Source organism: Phacochoerus africanus, chromosome 6 (assembly GCF_016906955.1).
Source record: "Phacochoerus africanus isolate WHEZ1 chromosome 6, ROS_Pafr_v1, whole genome shotgun sequence".
NCBI classification, from domain to species: Eukaryota; Metazoa; Chordata; class Mammalia; order Artiodactyla; family Suidae; genus Phacochoerus; species Phacochoerus africanus.
The window spans coordinates 2,347,672-2,367,861 of NC_062549.1; the positions used below are offsets into that span (position 1 = coordinate 2,347,672).

At 65.7% G+C, this 20,190-nt stretch overlaps 2 protein-coding genes across 2 annotated transcripts in view; one reads left to right on the forward strand and one right to left on the reverse strand.

The window, feature by feature from the left end:
* LOC125130067 (maestro heat-like repeat family member 5) overlaps positions 1 to 7,362 on the forward strand; it is a 65,410-nt gene extending 58,048 nt beyond the window's left edge. The window contains 8 exon segments of the mRNA XM_047785441.1: positions 88 to 202; positions 879 to 1,022; positions 4,153 to 4,329; positions 4,836 to 4,991; positions 5,371 to 5,493; positions 5,621 to 5,723; positions 5,929 to 6,003; positions 6,279 to 7,362. Of these exon segments, the coding sequence (XP_047641397.1) occupies positions 88 to 202; positions 879 to 1,022; positions 4,153 to 4,329; positions 4,836 to 4,991; positions 5,371 to 5,493; positions 5,621 to 5,723; positions 5,929 to 6,003; positions 6,279 to 6,376 (991 nt within the window). The 3' untranslated portion in view covers positions 6,377 to 7,362.
* A 1,275-nt stretch (positions 7,363 to 8,637) lies between these two features.
* Positions 8,638 to 18,023, reverse strand: PTP4A3 (protein tyrosine phosphatase 4A3). The gene is made up of 6 exons (XM_047783141.1): positions 17,904 to 18,023; positions 14,484 to 15,355; positions 12,585 to 12,677; positions 11,247 to 11,377; positions 10,682 to 10,756; positions 8,638 to 9,347 (listed from the first exon to the last, which is right to left on the reverse strand). The coding sequence occupies exons 2-6, from the start codon at positions 14,586 to 14,588 to the stop codon at positions 9,230 to 9,232; spliced, it is 522 nt and encodes a 173-aa protein (XP_047639097.1). The 5' UTR covers positions 14,589 to 15,355; positions 17,904 to 18,023; the 3' UTR covers positions 8,638 to 9,229.
* Between the last annotated feature and the right edge of the window lie 2,167 nt (positions 18,024 to 20,190).

The following is a 20,190-nucleotide window of genomic DNA, read 5'->3' on the forward strand; positions in this document are numbered from 1 at the left end:
TGGGCCTACCCACCCTCCGTGACTCCCGCTGGGTTGGGTGGTGGTGGGCGAGTGGACACAGGGTCCTGCCCTCCCCCTGTGCCCCAGAGCCCTGGTGCAGAACCGCTGTGGGCAAGTCAAGGCGGTGACCACCCAGCTGCTGCCCAGGCTGCAGAGGCAGGAGGAGCGGGAGAGGAAGGCGGCCGTCGTCATCCTCACGGAGGTGGGGCCCGGGGTGGGGGGGCCCCCTTCAGGACCACACCGGGACCCGCCAGGCACAAACCCCACTCTTCCTTCCTGCTCCCGGCTCCTCAGAGCCCATGGTCGGGGCTGCTTCTGGCTGCCCACCTCTCAGGCACCCCTCAGCCTGCAGCCTGGGGGCCCCATCTCTCTCCCCCGCCCCTGACAACTTGGGGTCCCACCCCCAGACTGTGAAGCTGATAGGGCAAAGGCTAGAGCAGTCAAGCGCTATGCCAGCCTCGCAGCTGCCAGCTGGGGCATTTCCATAAGGGCCATCAGTAGAGGAAACTCCTCAAAGCCCGTGCCACTCCCCACCCCACCCACGGTCGGAATGTGTGGGCCTCCCTCCAGGAGCTTTGTCCCCAAGCACCCCAGGAGCCAGGCTGCTGATGTCTGTTCCCAGCCTCGCTGTGTGACCTCAGACGAGGCCCTTGCCCCTTCTGGGCCTCAGTTTCCCCAGCTATATATGGAAGGATTGAAAAAGCTCGGAGGTGGGTTTCAAATACTGACCAAGATTCCCGAGAGAGCAGGTCAGCCACCCTCCCCGAACCCCCCCCCCTCACTGCCCGGGCCCTGGGCCTAGAGCCTGGCCCCCAGATCAGGTAAGGCTCCCTCCGAGAGGGTGCCCAGCCTGACCCGCCTGCCCTGGGGCTGCCCAGTTCCTCTACAGCCCTGCCCTGCTGGAAGTGCTCCCCAAAGAGGCAGCCCTGACGGTGCTGGCCCAAAGCCTCAGGGACCCCTGCGCCGAGGTCCGCGTGCTGAGCCTGCAGGGCCTGGGAAACATCCTCTTCCACCCGGAGAAGGTAAGGGGAGCGGCCAGGGCTGCGGGTGTAGACGAGGCCCACTGGGCTGGCATCGGGCTCTGTCCCTTCTAGCAGTGTGGCTGGGACACTCGACTTCCCCTCTGCGGGGCTCAGTTTCCTCACCTATAGAATGGAGCCGATGCCGGCCCCTCGGCAGGGCTGCGGGAGGGTGCGGCATCCATTCCCCGAGGTGCCAGGAGGAGCCCAGCAGGCGGCACCCCAAGGCGGGCCCGCAGAGGGGAGCCTCCCTTTCTACCATTGACCACGGATCTCACTGACTGGGCGCTGGCACGGATACTGGGAGACCCACGTGTAGCCACCTGCAAAAGTCCCAAACCAACCTCGCCTTCACCGAGGCAGAAGTGCATTTCTCTCCAGCCGGCGTGGCCGCCCCATTCTGCACCCCCTGGGAGCAGGCTCCTGGTTCGCTGCGCCCCACCCTGGGTGCCGCCCTTCTCTGCGGGGCCCGGGCGGCCACCCCCACGCCTGCTCCAGCCAGCAGGCACAACCACCCATGGGTCACGGGCTTCTGCCCCAGGACAGTTGGCCAAGCGGTCCCAGCAGCACAGGAAGGGTGGGAAAGTCCACCCCTCGGGGCTCCCAGAGGCCCGGCCACAAAGTGGTCTTCTCGCCAAGGAACAAGGGTTGACTTCCGCAGGGCCCCCCACCCCCTCCCACTACTCACCTCAGGAGAAGGAACCCCGACGACCCGCTCAAAAGTCCTCAGCCCACACTGTCGTCTGACGGTCCCAGATCTGACGCTGTTTTCAGGAATGGCGCCCTGGCCGTTTCGTCCTCGTTAGAAATTATATTTTTGCTTTACAAAGATGCTACCAGCATAATACCCACATCTCAGTGGAAGAGTCCCCTGGAAACACTGCAGGTGTAGCCACCAAAGGTTACACAGACACCCTCCGGCGAACATCCCTGACTCACAGCTGACCTGAAATCGCTCCACCCACTGGGCCCCAGAACCCCTCCCTCACTGGTTCTTCTCCCACGATGAGGGTGGTGCCTGGTCAGCGCCACTGGCTTTTCCTCCTGTTCCTGGACCCCCTCCCCACCCCTCTTCTCAGTCTGCTCGCTCCTACCTTTAAGGACCATGTCTTAGCCAATCGCTCCCAAACCTGAATCCCAAACACAGCCCCGAACTCCAGCCTACTTCTTGGATTCTAGCAGCATCTCAAACTAACCTGTGCAACAAACCCTCCCCCAAACAGGCTCCTCCCACAGCACACACACACACACACACACACACACACACACACGCATACACACTCCCGTCTCAGTTGATGGGAACTCCACCCATCCAGTTCCTCCAGCCCCAAAACTTAAGTTCATTTAGTCAACAAACCCCACAGACACCCAGGCATGCCGTTGCACGCGCTGCTCCCTCTGCTGGAATGCTCTTCCGGTACCTCTTTGTAAGAATTTGCTCAGCTGTCACCTTCTCAGTGACACATGTCCTGATCCTACTGACAAAAATTAAAACTTTACGGAGTTTTTGCGTGGCTCAGCGGGTGAAGGATCTGGTGTTGTCACCGCAGTGGCTCAGGTCGCTGCTGTGGCACAGTTTCAATCCCTGGCCCAGGAACTTCCGCATGCCGAGGGCACAGCCAAAAACAAACAAACAAAAAAACACCTTCTAACTACCACCTATGCCACCACCGCACCCACTGCCCTGACGGATTGTTTCATTCATCAACGGCTGACGCACTCCGTGTCGTAGGTTCAACACTGGGTCCTCCCCATTAGAATCCCATTCTGCTGTCCAGACCCCTGCGGGACCTGGCTCCCAACTCCCTGGCTGCACCCAGGTGGTGCTTAGAAAGTGTTTGGTGCTGTTAAGTGAACAGCTGAAAGTGAATTTAATATTGCAAAACCAAACAGATCTTATTTAGGAAGCCAACGAAGTTGCCTAAAATTTACTGTTTTAAATTTGTAAAAATTGGTAGTTCCCATCGTGGCTCAGCAATTAACGAACCCGACTAGCATCCATGAGGACATGGGCCCAACCTCTGGCCTCACTCAGTGGGTTAAGGATCCGGCGTTGCCGTGAGCTGTGGTGTAAGTTGCAGATGTGGCTTGGATCCCTCATTGCTGTGGCTGTGGTGTAGGCCAGCGGCTACTGCTCTGATTGGACCCCTAGCCTGGGAACCTCCATATGCCGTGGGTGTGGCCCTAAAAAAAAAAAAAAGACAAAAAAATTTGTAAAAATCCGCCTGGCTTGCACCTAAGTCATTGATAAGGGGCCTGATGGCAGGAAACACTGACAGTTGATTCAGACAATTCCTGATCACACCGCATGCAAGAGGAGCAGAAAGAACTGGCTGAACATGAACTTAGCTTTTCCTCTTTAAAGTAACATACAAATGGAAAATGGTCATTGCAACAGGGACAGTCAGGAGACCCCCCTCCATGCACCCAGCTCCCTGTGACATGAGGTGCCAGTGACTTCAACGTGTGCCCACATGACCCACCTTGTCATGCCCAGCCCGCCAGGCTCCCTCTGACCTATAGGGAGGCCAGGAGTCAGAGCAGAGGCAGGGTGGGTGAGCGAGGGGAGGCTGGTCTCCAGGACTTGATCAAGGCTCCCTTAGCCCCAGGAGGACGCCAAGTGGCTCAGAGAGGGAGAGCCCGGGAGTTCCCATGTGGTGCAGTAGAAATGAATCCGACTAGTAACCATGAGGTTGAAGGTTCGATCCCTGGCCTCACTCAGTGGGTTAGGGATCCGGTGTTTCTGTGGCTATGGTGTAAGTCACAGACGCGGCTCGGGTCTGGCGTTGCTGTGGCTGTGGTGTAGGCCGGCAGTTGTAGCTCCTATTCAACCTGGGAACCTCCATATACCTCAGGTGCGACCCTAAAAACCAAAAAAGATATAACAAAAACAGAGAGAAAGCCCACCCACAGCCCACAGCTGCCAGTGGATGGGCCAGGGCTAGGAGCGCAGTTCCCTGGAGGGCAGAGCCAGGCAGGATCCCAGCCAGGCAGGGGCAGGGCAGGGGCCCAGGGGGTCTGGGAAGGGGCAGAGCCTGGGTTTGTCTTGGGTCAGCTCAACAGGGCTGCGGGTGCAGGGGCACAGGGGCGGCTGGTTCTGGTGCCCTCGGCCCACTGCCCCCGCCTCCCACAGGGAAGCCTGCTCCGCAGCCAGCTGCCGCCCTTCCTTGACGGCTTCTTCCAGAGTAGCGAGCCGGTGGTTGTGCGTCTCATGGGCACCGTGTCGGACGTGCTGCACCACCTGGGCACACACGGCCCGGGGGCCCAGAGCCTCGCCGTCGCCACCAATGCCCGCGCCTTCTTCGACGATGTGAGTGTGCCCATGCCCCTCCTGGGCCTCCCCTGCTCCCTGGAGGCGCCCAGGCCACCGTCCAACTGGAGGCGGAGGCCCCGGGACGCCCTGGGTGAGCACCCTGCGCAGGTGGGCCGCCTGGGGGGCCGCCAGGTGGCACTCATCTCTCTCCAAGTGGCTGAACTGGTGCCGACACTGTCTCTCCAACCCCACCTGTCCCCTTCCTGACCTGCCCCACTCCCGCGATGGCGGATTAGCCTTCCCTGGGAAATGAGAGGGATAAGCCCCGCTCCAAACTGCGTTCATGACACTTGGGCCGTCGGGACGTGAGTGTGAGCGGGAGAGAGATGATTTTAGGTTCTTGAAGACGGCCCGTGACCCACCCTGGAAGCCCCGAGCCCGGGGAACAGGGTCCCGCTGAGGGGACTGAGCCCGTCCCCAGCACAGAGCAAAGGGCCCCAAGTGGGGTGGGGGCCAGGACCCCCAGGCAGGCTTGGCTGTGGCTCTGAGCCCCCACTTTGCAGGAGCGGGACAGGATCCGGGCAGCAGCCATGGCACTGTTTGGGGACTTGGTGGCGGCGATGGCCGGCAGAGCGCTCAGTGGCCTGCGAACCCAGGTGCACCAGAGCATGGTACCCCTGCTCCTGCACCTCAAGGACAGCTGTCCAGCCGTCGTCACGGTCAGTGCCCACCAACCGGCCTTGGCCTGGGCAAGGCTGAGGGCCAGGGGTCTGCAGATGGCAGTGAGGCTGCCCGACAGCAAGGGGTGCTCCTTGGGGCGGCAGGTTTGGCCCCCTCATTGGTTTCCCCGCCCCTCTCCACGTGCACACACCCGTGGGCACACACACATGCACACTGGCCAGTACGCAGTCTCTCCTGCTAACTGCTGTGTCCCCAGTGCCTCGCCTATCGTGGGGGCTCAGGTTGTTCATTGAACCTGTTGAAATACAGCCTGAGCCCTTCTGCGGCCCAGCGCATGCGCCACACCAGGCCACTGAGACACATCTCTGCTCAGAGCCGCCGCCTCGGCCGGTAACCCCTCCCCCGCGGTGCCCACAGCAGGCCAAGCTCACCTTCTACCGCTGCTCCGTGCTGCTCCGATGGCGCCTGCGGCACACCCTCTTCTGCGCACTGGCCTGGGAGCGCGGCCTCAGCGCCCACCACTTCCTCTGGACCTGCCTGGTGAGCGGCCACAGCAGGGGCCGGGATGGGGGGTGGGGGCTGGCTGGGGCTCCCCAGGGCTGGTGGGTGGTCTTGGTCTGTGCAGGGCCAGCGCTCTGGCCCTGGCGAGTGACCGGCCTGCCCCCAGATGAGCCACAGCCAGGAGGAGTTCAGCATCCACCTGGCGCAGGCCCTCAGCTACCTGCACAGCGGCCACCACCGCATCAAGACCTGGGCGGTGCTCTTCATAGGTGAGCGGGGGCTGAGCTTGGGTCCCCAGGCCTGCCCCACCTGAGTGACCCGCACACATCCTGGCCGCCCAACCCCAGCGCCTGCCACACCACTGCAGCTGGAGCTCAGGGTCCACAGACAAGGAAGGTGGGGAGTGAGGGAACCTGGGAGGGGCAGGTGGGTCTGAGCCCCGACCCCCAGCGTGCTCCTCCCTCTGTCTCGCAGATTATACCATCTGCTACCACCCCCGGGCCGTGTCCCAAATGGTCAATGACACGGACACAAAACTGCTGCTGTACAGTAAGAGGCCCCACCCCGTCCACGCCCCACCCGCATCCGCAGGGGGGATGGGCACCTGAGGCTGGCACGAAGCAGGGCCCTGGGTCGGCACCACCCCCCAAGCCCCAGGGGCCGGCGTGGGGCGGGGTGAAGAAGGGATCTCCCCCACCCCAGCCTGGAAGGCCGAGGAGGCGGGGTCTGGGCGCCGATGACCTGCCCCACCCCCACCCCAGGTGGGCAGATGGGACCTGGTTGGGGGGGGCGGGCACCTCTGACTTGTCCTTCTTCTCCTGGAGCTTTTGAAGATCTCAAAAATGACCCAGAGCCCGGCATCCGCGAATTCGCCACCAGGCAGTCCTCCTTCCTTGGGGAGGTGGCAGCCAGACGGCAGTGACCCCAGTCGTCCTCCCCTCGCCCTCCTCCTCCCCACCCCAGGCCCTCCGCGCCAGGCAGCCCGGCCCTGCCCGCAGAGCTTGGTTGCACAACACTTTTCCACTAGAAAGAAAGATCTAGATTCAACAAAGAAGCGTCCCCTGTACGCTCCCTGCCCACCATCCACGGGCCCTCCAGGAAGGCTGCAGCCCCAGAGACAAACTGTGAAGTCTGTGCAGGGCCCGGAAAGGACAGCTCAGCTCCCCTCGTGGGGATCAGGTGGGGTCCCCTCCAGCGGAGCACGAGCCCCAGCCCGCCAGGGCCCTGGGTGCTGAGAGGGCCACTCACCAAGGAGCCCCTGCGGTCATCAGCTTGTCTCAGCTTAGAGCTCCACTGTCGCTGAGGGGCTGACAGTTGGGGGGGGGGGTCCTGGGCTGGTCTCCCTCCACCTCCATCTCTAGCCTGAGCCCAGTCAGGGCTGGCACCCAGGCCTGGCAGCAGAACCAGCCGGCGCCCAGAATCAGACCTCCCGGTGGCCTGGCCTGCCCTGGACAAGCTGTGTGGCTTGAGGCGGGGTCTCAGCTCTCTGAGCCTCGACTGTCCCACCTGTAAAATGGATAGTAAGACCTTCTTCCAAGACCCCTCGGAAGGCTGAGTCCAGGAGTAAACTGACCCCGAACTCCCAGGGAGCCCCCGGAGCCCCTCGTGACCTTCACCAGGGCCCTCCCCTCCCAGCCTTGGTTTGCCCACTTGCAAAATAGGCAGGTTGGCCCCCCCTTACTGTGCATCCAGGGAGTATCCTGAGACCCTGCCGACCGGGGTCCCCTCCAGGGCTCCAGCCCAGCCACCCCCTGCCTTTTCTCGCTTGCGCCTCCCTGGCCTACCCTGCTGCACTCAGCCCCCCTACCACCACCGCCCTGGGAGCCCCTCGGGGCAGGGATGGGGCCGCTCCGGAGGCCCCAGAATTTGGATGGCGGGTTGAAAGAATACAGCAACTTCACAACCTCATCCCAGATTTGCTGACTTTCCTGGATGAGTTCGGGGAAAGGAGGGAATAACCCTGTGTGGAGCTGGCGGCCCTGCGCTACCCAGGAAGCCCGTTGTCCAGCCCTGAGCAGGGGCTTTGGGTGATTCTGCCTTTCATGACTCCCCGGTCTTGTCCCCTGGCCTCCGTGGGCTCCCACCAGGCCCTCCTCTGCTGCAACCCCCTGGCTGGGGCCGGGGGAGGGGGGGAGGGTGTGTGCCTTCAGGACCCAGGGGGCTGAGGGAGGGTCTCCTCGGTCCGGTTGGTGGGCGGGGTGCCATCTCCCCTCAAAGGGGAGGCTGCCCTGGTCTCCCTGAGCAGGTGCCCCTGGCCGCCACTGGGCACCGCGCGGGCAGGCCTCCTCCCCGCCCCATTTGGGTTCACTCTTCCTGCAGAAAGTCTGCTTTAGTGAAAGCTTGGGGCTGGGTGGGCCTGGACCCCATGGGCTCCTGGAGCCAATGGTAATGAGACTAAGCCCCCAGGAACACGGAGATGGGCTAAGTCTGGAAGTGGAGGGAGGTCCAGTCTCACCAGCAGGGAGGTGGGCTTGAGACCTGGGCACAGGGAGATGCCCCGTTAACAGCACCGGTGGTGACAGCTCACTGCCAGGCCGGCCATGGCAGGCCGGGGGCACAGAGACGGGGCCTTCCCCCACACAGCCCACCCAACCCAGGAAGGGGCCGGCCCCCGGCTCTGCTGAGAGCTGCCTGCAAGAGCCCGGAGCAGCGATCCAGGCCCTCACGTGCCCCGGCCCCTACACATACCCAGACCCACCACCCAGGTGCCCGGGTCACCCCCACCCTCCAGCCTCCCCTCCCTGGTAGGATGGCGTGTCCCCCCGCCCCCCGCAAGCCGGGTCAGCCGTCACCCCCACTCCTTTCTCTGGGCCTCTGGCTGAAATGAAGACACCCAGTGGGGGCAGGACAGGGCAGCCACCCTGCAAGGCCCAGAGGATTTACCACGCGAAGCTCACCCCGCCCTGCACAGAGAGAACGCTGGTGACCCGGCCTCGCTTTCTATGGCCCCAGCCCCCAAAACAGCAACCACTGGGCAAACCCTGCTCAGGTCAGGCCACAGCCCTGGCTCTGTTCCAAGCAGGGTCCCTGCGCTCACTGGCCTGGACACCAGGGGGCGCCCTGGCACCAATGGCTGGTGTGGCTGCGGCTCAGGCCCTGGAGAGCGGCCTTCCTGGGCCCCTTTTGCCCTGCATGCACCCCAAGGCCACCGGCCCACACCCCACTCCACAAGTACACACAGCCTCAGGGTCCGGTTTTATTGCCTTCGAGTGTCCGGAACACCTGACCGCCCCAGACCCAATAACTTAAGGTGCCAAGAACAGGTCAGGGTGAGGGGCTGCAGAGGAAGGGCCGGGCCCAGTGGTTAAAAAATACACCGTCTGCCCCCAAACAAACAGGCCAGAGAAGAGAGCTGCCAGGGGGCGGGGGGCATGGGGAGGAGAGCCAAGGACACAGGGAGTGGGGGGACTGAGGGGCAATAAAGCCTCAGAGGGACAGAGTCACAGGACCCAGAGAGAGACACAAGGCACAGGGACAGAGAGTCACACACAGGGCCCAGGGACAGACACAGGGCCCAGAGGGAGAGACAGATATAGGGCATGGAAACAAAGGGAAGGACGGACCAGACAGTGGCAGACACACACACACACACACACACACACGCGCGCGCGCAAAGGCGCGAGGACAGGGACGCAGGGGGACAGACGAAGGAGCCGGCGGGGCGGAAGCTGGACCACTGGTGGCGGGCGTGCTGAGGTGTCGGCAGAGAAGGCGAGCCGGAGGCACCGCGGCCAGGGAGCCCTCGGACCCGGCGGCCAGGCGCTGAGGTCCTGAGCTACATGACGCAGCACTTGGTCTTGTGTGCGTGCGGGTCCTTGAACCGCAGTCTCTGCTTAGGCCGGTACTTTTCCAGGTAGGTGAGCTGTTTGCTGTTAATGGCTCCACGCCGCTTCCTGGGCAGACAGGACCGGGGCGGGGGTCAGGCGGGACCCGCGCTCGGCCACCTGCCCTGGCGCAGAGTCCAGTGCAGGGCACGGGCCCTCGTGGCCGACAGAGCCCCTCCCACCCCTGGGCCTCTGCCTGAGCTGTTCCCGCGGCCAGGTCCCCCTTCCCCCGTCACCTGCCATCACCCCTCTGGCCTTCACCTCACCTGGCTGTTGCCTGCTCCTGGCTAACTCCCTGACCCCCTCTCCAAGGCCCTCCCGCTTATGGGGTGACCCCAGAGGCCACAGGCTTTCTGGGAGCGAGCGGGGAGGGGCCCTCAGGTGTCCAGGTATAGGGGCACCCAGGGCCAAGCACCAAGGCATTTGTGGAGGTCATCTGACCCCCCAGCCAGTGACCTCCAGTGTGGCCATGGACTTGCTCTGGCCAACGAAACGTGAACAGGAGAGAAACAAGCCTGTGTGGCTCAGGACCCGGGGTTGGGCCCAGCCTCAGAGTCACAGGCCAGGGAACGGCAGGCGGGGGTGAGGTGTGAGAGAGGAGGGGCCGTGGGGAAGGCCTGGCTCTGCCCTGGGCACCCCGCGGACCTGTGCTCACAGGGAGAAATGATCTGTGCCCGCGTGTGTGCCCGGCAGGTGCACGCGGGGCTGGCCGCTTGGCTGGGAGAAGGAGACGCTGTGCCCACGGAGCCGCCGTGGGGGGGGGGCAGTGCAGGAACACTCCCAGGCAGAGCTGCGTGTGCCACATGCACACTCACCGTGGGCTGCGTGGGGGTGGGGGTAGCCCCAGGTCCCCCGTTCTCTTGGGGGAGCAGCAGGCAGGAGGCCCTCCCCACAGAGAGAGAGGCGGCAAGGCTCCCTGAGGGGCTGGGGATGGGGGGGGCAGGGACCACGCCATCAGGAGGGCAACTCTGAGACCCTGGTGTGATGGCTTCTGAGGGTCTTTGCTCCTCCTCTGGGAGGTGGAGGGGGCCCCACAGGAGGACCACCGGAGGCTTAAGAGACACCTGCCTCGACTCCTTCCCACACTGATTGATGCCCCCAGGCTGCGGGAAGCACGGCTGGCAATGGGGCCAGCCAGGCCCGCACCCCGGCCCCCCTCACGCACCTCCCCCAGCACTGCTGAGCAGGCCATATACGGGGGCTGATCACCCAGGGGGGCCAGGGGGCCTGGCCGTAGGGCCCACTCGGCCTGGGGGATGCGTGAGGTGGGACCGGGGGACATCTCAGGGGACATGTGGCGGCTGGGGGTCAGGACTGCCTGCTGGCCAGGCACTGGCCCCTGTGGGGTGGGGGTGGGCAGGAAAAGAGCCCCCTCGACCCAGCCCCCTGCACCGGGCACTCACTGCCGGATGAACTGGATGGCGTCCTCATACTTCATCCCGCTCTCGATGAGGGCCAGCGCCACGAGAACCGGAGCCCTGGGGAGACAGCAGGGCCTGGTCACCAAGGCTCCACATCTACCCCCTGCCCCCAACAGGCCGCCTGATGAGACTCAGAGCAGATCCCCGCACCCTCAGGGCCTGAAGGGCTGCCCGGACCCCCCCCAGTGCCCGCCTCTCCCTGCTGTGTGACCTCAGGTGGGCCAGGCAGCCTCTCTGTGCCTCAGGCTCCTCGAGCGTAAATGCGTTGGTGGGAGGGTCGAAGGAGGGAGAGCGAAGCAGGGAGCTCAGGTCTGGGGATCAGAGCCCGAGACGGCTCTTGCGCCTGCGCGCTCCTTCCTGCTCGGGGCAGGGACGAGGTCACGACAGCAGCAGGAGGCAGCGGGTCAGACGTGAGAAGGACCTCCTCCTGGCCCACATCTTGGAACCCCCAGACGGAGGTCGTGTGCGATGTGGGATCGGCACACAGCCAAGAGTGAGCGAGCCAGGCCGCAGGTCCCCAGCTCGAGGGAGGCCGCCCCCCGCTCACCGTCCCAGGCCGGCCACGCAGTGCACGGCCACGCAGCTGCCCGGGTCGTCACAGAACTTGGTCTTCAGCAGGCTCAGCCAGTCCTCCACCACCTTCCCTGGCGGGGGCGCCCCATCGTCAAACGGCCAGTCCTGCAGAAGGGGGCCGCCTGTGAGGACCCCCAGCCCAAAGGGGGGGCGAGGAGCGGGGCCCAGGCCGGCCCGCCCACCAGCACTCGGAGAAGCTTGGAGGATGTCAGGAGCCCAGGCCCCAGAGAGCTCCCACTGCCAGGCTCCTCCTCATTCTCGCCTCCAGGAAGCCTTCCCAGAACACCCGGCTCTGCTCTTGTGGGAGCCCGGGAGCCCCCAGGCCCTCCCGTCAGGCCGCCGTGCCTCTGGGGTCAAAGGCTGACCCTCAGCCAGCCTGAGAGGTTCTGGGTCAGCAGGCCCAAGGGGTCTGGTCCATGAATGCAGTTGAACGTGGCCTGTGTCCCCAGCCCCAAGCTCAGCTGCTCAGAGCAGGCCGGGCCCCGGGAGGACGAGCTACTTCAGTGCCATGAGGCAGATGCAGGCAGGCCAGAGGGGCTGCCTGGAAGAGGCGCCCTTGGCGCCAGGGGAATCCACGGGGGCCACCAGGGTCAGGCCCTGGGTCGGCTAAACCCACCCCCAGCCTCCGGATTCGCAACCCCTGGAGGAGCCTGGTCTGCCTGGTGGCCGTATGTCCAGCCGACCCCTTCCTGCTGCAGTGGGAGGGGCAGGAAAGGCCCCGGCTCCCTGAGCGCCTGCTTCACATGTGTTCACTGGGGCCCCTCTCAGGCGCTCAGGCTCTGCAGGGGAGGTGCCTGGGGCCACACTGCGGGCAAGGGGCAGAGGCAGGATTCAGGCAGGCCTGTCTGACCCCGAGGCTCTGGCCCCTTCCACCACCTTCACCACTGTCGCCTGCCGGAGTCCATCCCACAGGGCTGGCGCCCGGGCTCTGGCTGCTGTGGCCCATCCGAGACATGTAGCAGCAGAGCTGTCCCACCTGCCACCTGCATGCCAGTCCCCACAACCGGGGACCAAGGAAACAGCCCCAAGGGTCCCTCCCCATGGCCTGGGCAGAGCCTCTCCAGGGCCCTGCCAGGTGGCACCCTCCCGGAGGCACCTGCTGCCTGGCAACGGGGCCCCAGATGCCAGGCAGTGAGACAGAGACGAGGCCCCTGGGAAAGCCCAGACACTCAAGATGGGGCCTGTGCCCAAACACAGAGAGGGTGGCAGGTGGCATGCAGCAAGGCCACGTGCCTGCCTCACAGCGGGGGGTTCCCCAGCCACCCCCACCCACTGTGGCAGCAGCAAGGCCACCACGGCCCGCAGCTCTCACCACGACAGTGATGCCGTCCTTCTCCAGCGGGGCCTTGTCATAGGTCACCTCGCAGACACGCACCACCGTGGTGGCCCCGTATTTCTTCAGATCCTGGCAGGGAGGGGGGAGACAGGGCTGGGCCGGGGCTACGGGGCTCAGGGGTGGGGGCCCGCTAACAGGGCCCTGCCTCCCTCGACAAGACAAAAAGGCTGACGCCCCATGACTCACAGCGGTTCACAGACTTTCGGGCTCAGGAACTTGCGGGGAGTGGAAAAGTCTTTCCTGATATGCTTCTGGGACAACTGACCCTGGGCCCAGCCGACAGCACGGACGGAGTCCCCACTGTCCCCCCGCCCTCACTGCCGTCACCTCCCGGCCTCTTGGTACTCGGGACCCTAAATTCCCAGGAAGGGACAGAACACCACCAGCCCACGTAGCGGCCCCCGCATGGTCCTTGCTCAGAACAGCCCTCCCGGCCAGGGCTGCAGGGACAGGTCCAGTCAAGGCACGCAGCCAGACCCCACGGGGCCTTCAGAGGCTTGGCGGGGCAGGCCTCTGAGGGCGCCTCAGGGAGGAGAGCAGGCACCTGCTCAGGGGTCAGCTGCCCAGCAGCGGGGAAGCCCCAGGTACCAGGGAAGAGGTCAAGGCGCCTCACAGCCAGGCATGGGCATTTATACCCGGGGGAGGAGGGGGGCGGGGGCCACCCCACAGGGTCACGTGCAGGGCTGCTCCCACCCCACCTGCCCCCGCAGCTATTTTAGGAGGGGTGAGGCATCAGCTGCTGGACCCTGCTCATCATGCGACAGGGACGCCGGACAGTGAGGGCAGCACAGAGCTATTCTGAGAATGGAGGGGGTGTTCAGGGCTCTGAGACCCAAGGGGCACCTCAGATCCCTCCGTGTCTGCAACAGAGTTGCTGCCACCCCGCCAGGAATGAGCCCTGACCCTGTCACACGCTGAGCCCTGACCCTGTTCAAGCGCTGAACCATGACCCTGTCACACTCTGAATCGTGACCCTGGACCCACTCTGAGCCCTGACGCTGGTCCCACTCTGAGCCCTGACCCCAGTCACAGGCTGAGTGCTGTGCTGTCTTTCCCAGGCCCTGCTCTCACCTCTAAGGTCCCAGCTATGCAGGGGACAGCCCTCCTCTACAGGGTCCCCAGCTCAGCGTGCAGGGTCCAGGTCCCCCGAAGGCCTGGGGCCCACTCCCTCCCTCTGGACAGTTGTTGAAGTCCTCTTGTGCCCAGGCCCCTGATTCCTCATGACAAGTGCTCGAGGGGCTTTCTCTCACGTTGTCGTCGAGAGAATGGCTGGAGGTCTGAGATCACAGACGGCCCTGCCCAGAGCCCCAGGCTCTGCAAACAGCAAAGAGAGCTGCAGAGGCCTGGCTCCTCTGAGGGCCTCGCGGAGAACCGCAGGCTCGATGCACACCTGCGGCTGGTTCTCCAGGCTCCAGGGGTCACTCTCCTGTGGCCGTCGCTGACCCCGGCCAGGCCCCTCCTCACACAGACCCCTGTGCCCTGAAGCCCCCAAGGACTCCCCAGAGCCCGTGGGCTTCCTGCAGCCTGGGCTGGCCCTGGAGCAGGCCTTCCTGCCTGCTCTTCCCGCCCGCCTTAGCAGCCTCTCCTCGCCCGGGGGGGCCCTTGCCTCCTCCTTCCTGCTCAGCCTCTGCCCAGCACTGGCCGCCACCCCACTCTCCTCCCTCTGAGCCCGCCTCTGCCCCACTGTCCACACGCCAGCCCGGCTGCAGGGTCCCCGTGGCCCCCCTACCCCCAGCTCCAGGACTCTCATGTGCCCCCGGGGACCCTGTAAACCAGGGTGGCAGTTCTGCTCCCCGGCGCGGTACTCAGGTTGACCGCTACCCGGTCTCACGCCAGCCTCGGGAGGCCGTGCGGCCAGGCGTGCGGGCCACTCACCTCGATGAAGGTGCTGAGGGTGGCGTTGGTGGGGTTGTGCGTGATGAGGAAGCGCATGTTCTTGTATTCCACCTCCACCGGCGCCGGCCGGTTCATCCGCGCCATGGCTGCGCCCCGGCCGAGGGAGAGGCCGGCCCACCGGCACCCCGGGCCCAGGCAGAAGCGGACCCCTGTGCTTGTCCGAGAGCGGAAACGCTTTCTAAAAAACCCGCCCCCCACGCCCCGCACAAATATTGTGCAAATACTTGGGAGGGGGGAGGATGGTGCCCGGGGAGGTGAGGATGATTAGGAAACAAAAGGAACGAAACAGCCCCCAGGAAGGAAAACGGGCGAGTCCAAGCGCGCGCCTCCCAGAGCTGGGTAATGACAAGGGGGCAAAAGAGAAGATGACGACGACCCAAAAAACTCAGCCGAGGAAACTTTCCAAAGGCCAAGGGGACGGCGGCCGCGGCGGCCGTGGCTGTGGCCGGCGCTGTGCTGTCGCCGGGGACACCCTCTCTGCATCAGTGGACGGGTCACCGGCCGCCTTGGCTCAAAGGCCCCAAACCCCCAGAGAGCAAAGAAAAAAGGAACTTGAACTGAACCAACGGGGTGGCCCTGGGGTGGCGGGCAGGCGGCGGCTGTGGCGCGGGGCGGCCGTCACGTTACCCCATCGGGGCACGGCGAGTCCTGGAGGCGGGCAGGGGGCTCAGGCGGCGGAGCCGGCCCAGGGCCGGGCAGCGGGGGCCATGGGTGGGCGAGGGCAATGGTGAGGGCCGGGGGCGCGGGGGCCTCAGCAGCAGGCGCGGCGGCGATGCTGGGCGTGGCGGTACCCAGAGCTGCCCTCCGAGCCCCTCTCCATAAACCCCAGGCTGGTCAGCAGCAGGCGGCGTCTGCGGGAACGAGAGAGGAAATGAAGAAGAGCGAAGGCGGGTGAGCCCCCGCCCCGTGGTCACGCAGTGCTTCTCCCCGGCGCCCCTGAGGGTGACTGAGCTGAGGGACCCTCCTTGGGCCTCGGTCGCCCCGCCCAGGAGCTCAAGGAAGGAGCGCTCCCACCAAGGCTGACCCGGAGCCCTGAGCGACAGGACAGCCACCAGGACGGGGCAGAGAAGGACGGAGGGAGGGACTCACACCTCCCCAAAGACTGTGCTGACCCCCAACGTCAGCCCGGGCCCCTCCACGGCAGCCCCCCACCCCCCCCCCCCACCCCGCCAACAGTCACCCCTCCTCTGCGGAATTCTGGCCTCTGTGGATTTTCCAAGCCCAGATTATTCAGGGGCGGCCAGTCCTTTGGGAGGGGGCTCAGGCATGGGGGCCAAGGTGCCGGAGCACCATGGGGTGTGATGCCCCCATTCACAGCCATGAACTGCCTTAAACATCTCCCACGGGCCCCCAGGGAAACCTCTGGCTCCGGTCAACCTCAGCCCCTGGGCCACAGTCCACTCCTCGCCCGCAGGGCTGGCCAGGCACCGAGGTAAACAAGCCAGCTCTGCCTCCAGGCGCTGAGAAGCAGGGACAGACCACAGGGGCCAAAGGGCCAGGGCCAGCCACCAGGTGCACGCAAGGTGATGGCCAGGCAGGCAGCCAGGAGAGGGGTCTCACTGTGACAAAGCCTCAGAGAGGGACGTCGCTGGGCACAGAGACAGCCATCAAGCACCTGCATGCCTGTCTCTCCCTCTCCAGGCCCCGAAGGGCCAAGGCCAGGGGCCCCAGCAGGAAAACCCAGCCCCACCCCCCACCCCCCACCCCCATGGACTGGCTGGGAGACCTTAGGCACGTCATTGGCCTCAGTTTCCCCATCTGCACAATGAGGGGCCAAACAAGTTGTCCCCCGGGGTCCCGCTGGCACCCTGGGCGGGGCCGGCACTCCCACCTGCGCACCCCCCAACCCAACATCTCTTACCTCTGCCCCTGCCCAGCACCCCCTCCCCCAGCTGCCCGCCAGGCAGCCTGGGCCCCTGAAGCCTCGGCCCAGAGGCAGGCAGGGCCCGCGACTGGGACCCCAGACAGCAGGGGGGAGTGGGGTCAGCGGGGCAGGGCGGAGCGGGGGAGTTTCGCCACTGCTCCGGGCTCAGGGCAGGTGCCACAGCTCACCCTCTGCCCCTTGCCTTGTCCAGGAGGGTGACGAGAGGGCCCCCAGGGCCGGGGGGAAGACAGGGAGCAGGTACCCGCACCATCCCAGAGAGAGCGAGCTTTGGCTGGGAGTGCAGGCTAGGAAAGAGCCCGCCGCGGGTGCCCAGAGCAGCACACAAACACCCACCCCTCCTGGGGCTGTGGGGTGCTCCCGAGTGCGCATGTGTTTACCAGACAGAACGGAGGGAAAGGCCCAAGGAGGCCACAGGACTACAGGCTCCTCCTGAGGGGCTGACCCCGCACCTCACCGCCCACAGCCGCTGGGCACCTGGGGACACCCCCTGGACAAGGGCAGATGGCCTGGCTCTGCTGCCAGCATCCCTGGGCGGCCCTCAGGGCTGAGGGCCCAGAGTCACCCCACACTACTGCCCAAGTGAGCCTCAAGTGTCACCTGTTGGCAGGGGTCAGGGGTCAGACTGGCCATGGGCACGGGGCAGGGCCTGAGCCGCATGGGGTCAGGGTCTGGGCCAAGGTTAGACCAAGATCACTGCCAGGCTGGGCTGAGGTCTCGCCACACGGCCCACTTGTCTCCACAGTGTCTGGGGCTTCCACCCATGTGGGAGCAAAGCAGTGACCGCCCCCTCCTGCCCCAGGCAGCCCCACAGCTCACTCTGGCCTTGACCTCTCCCAGACAGGGGCCCTCTGTCCTAACCACACCCCCTTGATGAGGTGACTGAGCGGAGCCCCCAGGCCACTCCCTGCCACTGGCCCACAAGGCAGCGCTGGGACCCCCCCCCCCCACCATGCCCAGCCCGCAGGCTCGGAGCCCTCTCCTGAGTCCAGCACAGCCCCCCTTTCCTGACCTTTTAGGGGAGCCGGGCCTGGCCCTTGTTCACAGAGGAGTAAACAGGCCAGGCAGAGAGGGGGGACTTGCCTGGGCCCTGACCAGACCAGGCGCGGGGACACTGCTCCCCCGCGGGGTTCCTCAACCTCAAGTCCTGGAGACTCATTCCTGGTGGCACAGCCCGTTCGTTAAGAGCTGGCCAGCTTGGACTCCAGAGGGCTTCCGAGAGTGCCAGCCTCCGTGGACCTAGCCGCCGTAGGATGCCAGGGACAGGCTGGAGGACCAGGGCTCAGCGGGTCCCAGGGGAGCCAAGGTGGGGCCGCGGGAGCACCGTAGGCAGGGCTGGGCCCGGCGGGCTCAGGTGGCGCCCAGGGCGGGGGCACCCTGTCCCGCGGTGCGGGGGCCACCGTGCGGTGCGTGCGGGCCGCGGTCGCTGGTTCCGAGGGGTGCGGCTCCCTCCCCCGGGCGGGGCTGGGGTGCTCCCGGCACGCCCCCCGCCCGCGCCCAGCGCCCGCCCGGCTCACCCGCGCGCAGGCGTCCCGCCGCCGCCTCCATCCGCGCGGGGCCGGCCGGGCGCGGCGACCGAGACCCAGTACGCGGAGCCGAGCGCGCCGGCCTCCCCGCGGGTGCTCCGCGGCCCGTCTGCCAGGGGCTATTTATAGCGCCCGGGCGTCACGTGGGTGGCGTGGCCGGTGACCAGCGAGCGACCCGGCTAGTTGTGGCTCCCACACCTGCCTCCTAAATATAACCACGGGCCGGCCCGCGCGCCCGGCAAACAAAGGGGCGGCGGAGGGCCGGGCCCGGAGAGGAAGCGCTGCAGAGGAAGGGGAAACGCAAGGGCGGGGGCGCTGCCCACGCAGCCCGCCTTCCTCCCGCGGTGCAGGGGCGCCCCTCACCCGTGCGCGCCCCCCAGAACGCTCTGGGGCTCCCCACGGCCGCATCTCGAAGGAAGGATTCCCGCAGCTCAGAGGGAGGGGCTGCACCAGGCCGGAGGCGCTCAGCTTGGAGCCGGGCTCCTGGCGGGGACCTCGGCCCGGGGCCAGGCCTGGTGGGCAAGCTCCGCACGCGGAAAATGGAAAGGCGGGGGCCTATGGCCCAGATGGGGTTCCTAGGTGACCTCCCCAGTATGGTCTGGCTCTCCAGCAGCAAGCCAGCGGCCCCCTCCCCTGCCCGAGCACCTACTAGGTGCCAGCCATTGCCAGCCATGCTCTCTCCCTGGCCCTTGCTCAGTTTCCACTGCTGTCTTCCCCGGCGCCCCCACAGTGTGCAGGTGAGCAGAGGAGGCATGGGGACACACAGCAAGGCAGCATTCACCCAGGGCCGGCTCCATATGGCTCATCCTCCAAAGCTGCCCGGCAGGCCCCTCCCCCTGAGGCCTCTGGGATGGGAACCCCCACCCCTGGGCCAGGCCTGCCCCCACCAACAGGCTTCACCTTCACCTCCTGGAAGCACCAGGTCAGGAACACACGTGCTCCCCAGGCTCCGAGCCCCAAGAGTGCAGCCTGGCGTTGCAGTCAGCCCTGTACCTGTCCTGGCAGCCCCCAGGCCCGGGAACTGGGTGGAGCAGGGTGGGTAGTCACCCCGGCACACAGGATCCCCAGAGGCCTTGGCCTCGCTGGGAACCCGGCTCTGAGTCCAGCTCCCAGACAGCCCGCCTGGCCCCTGCAATCATCGGTCAGCGCCACAGGGGCGGGGTGGGAGGAACTGGCCAGGGGCCAGCCCAGAACACAGCCCCCTCCCAGACTCTCCCCCCACACATCCCGGGGTGTCAGCCATGCCTGGGACCCACACTCCCACCCCCACTGGGGGGGCAGGCGGAAAAGCGGCAGAAAGCCCGGCCCCAGCCAAGCCAGGGGCCTGAGCCCCCAGGCAAGGGCTCCTCCACCCAGAACCAGATGGGCTCGGCCAGGACTCCCGCTCCAGGGCTCTTAGGTCCCCACTTCCAGCAGCATCCTCCTGAAGGCCAGCTCTGGGCACTCAGTGCCCCCCCGCCCCGGTCTTCACCTTGAGAGCGTCCTGAGGGTCTGTCCCCTCAGACACTGTGCAGACACCGTCCATGAACGTGACACAGAGGTCACACCATATTAACAAAACAGCAGCTCAGAGGGGTCGAGGGATGTGCATCCTCTCCCATCATGCTCTGAGATCCTGCACCTGGGACCCGGGGCCACCCTGCTGCTCAGGCCACAAATCTGAGCCCCAGCACCCGTCCCCCTTGCCTGGGGCACCCGCTCTGGCCAGGCCTAGGGGGCACCTGCCGCAACTGGCACCATCCCAAGCCCTTCGGAGAAGTCTATTTTTATCAGGGCAGGAGCCGTTCCTGGAATCCTCCCAGAGGGAGCCCAAGTCCACACGGGCTGGGGGGCGGGGAGGGGAGACCCGATCCCCGGGGAAACCTTCCCAGAGCCTTCCTGCCCTGCACGCGCAGCACCAAAGAGCCAGCACCCCCTGCTGACCAAGCTCCGCTGCCTCCCCTCCTGCCACCCCCCCTCCCCCGCCAGGCCACATGCCCATCAGAGCAGTGTGTCCGGACCCCTGAAGGAGGGGGCCGGGGGCTGATCCCGCCCACCTCCAGCACTGGGCCTGGCACCAGGGGGCTCTCCACGTGTTGTGGAAGGAGAAATTACCCAACGTTCTGGGCAACGATCCAGATCTGGGTAACATCCAGAACCCATCATGGGATCTTAGCTCTTGAAGTCCAGAGGAAACTCAAAGGTCATCTAAGCCACCTATATGCCAGCTTGCACACCTCTGGTGACGGGGAGCTCACTGCTCCTTGGCAGTACCTGCCACCTTCGGGCAGCTTCCCCA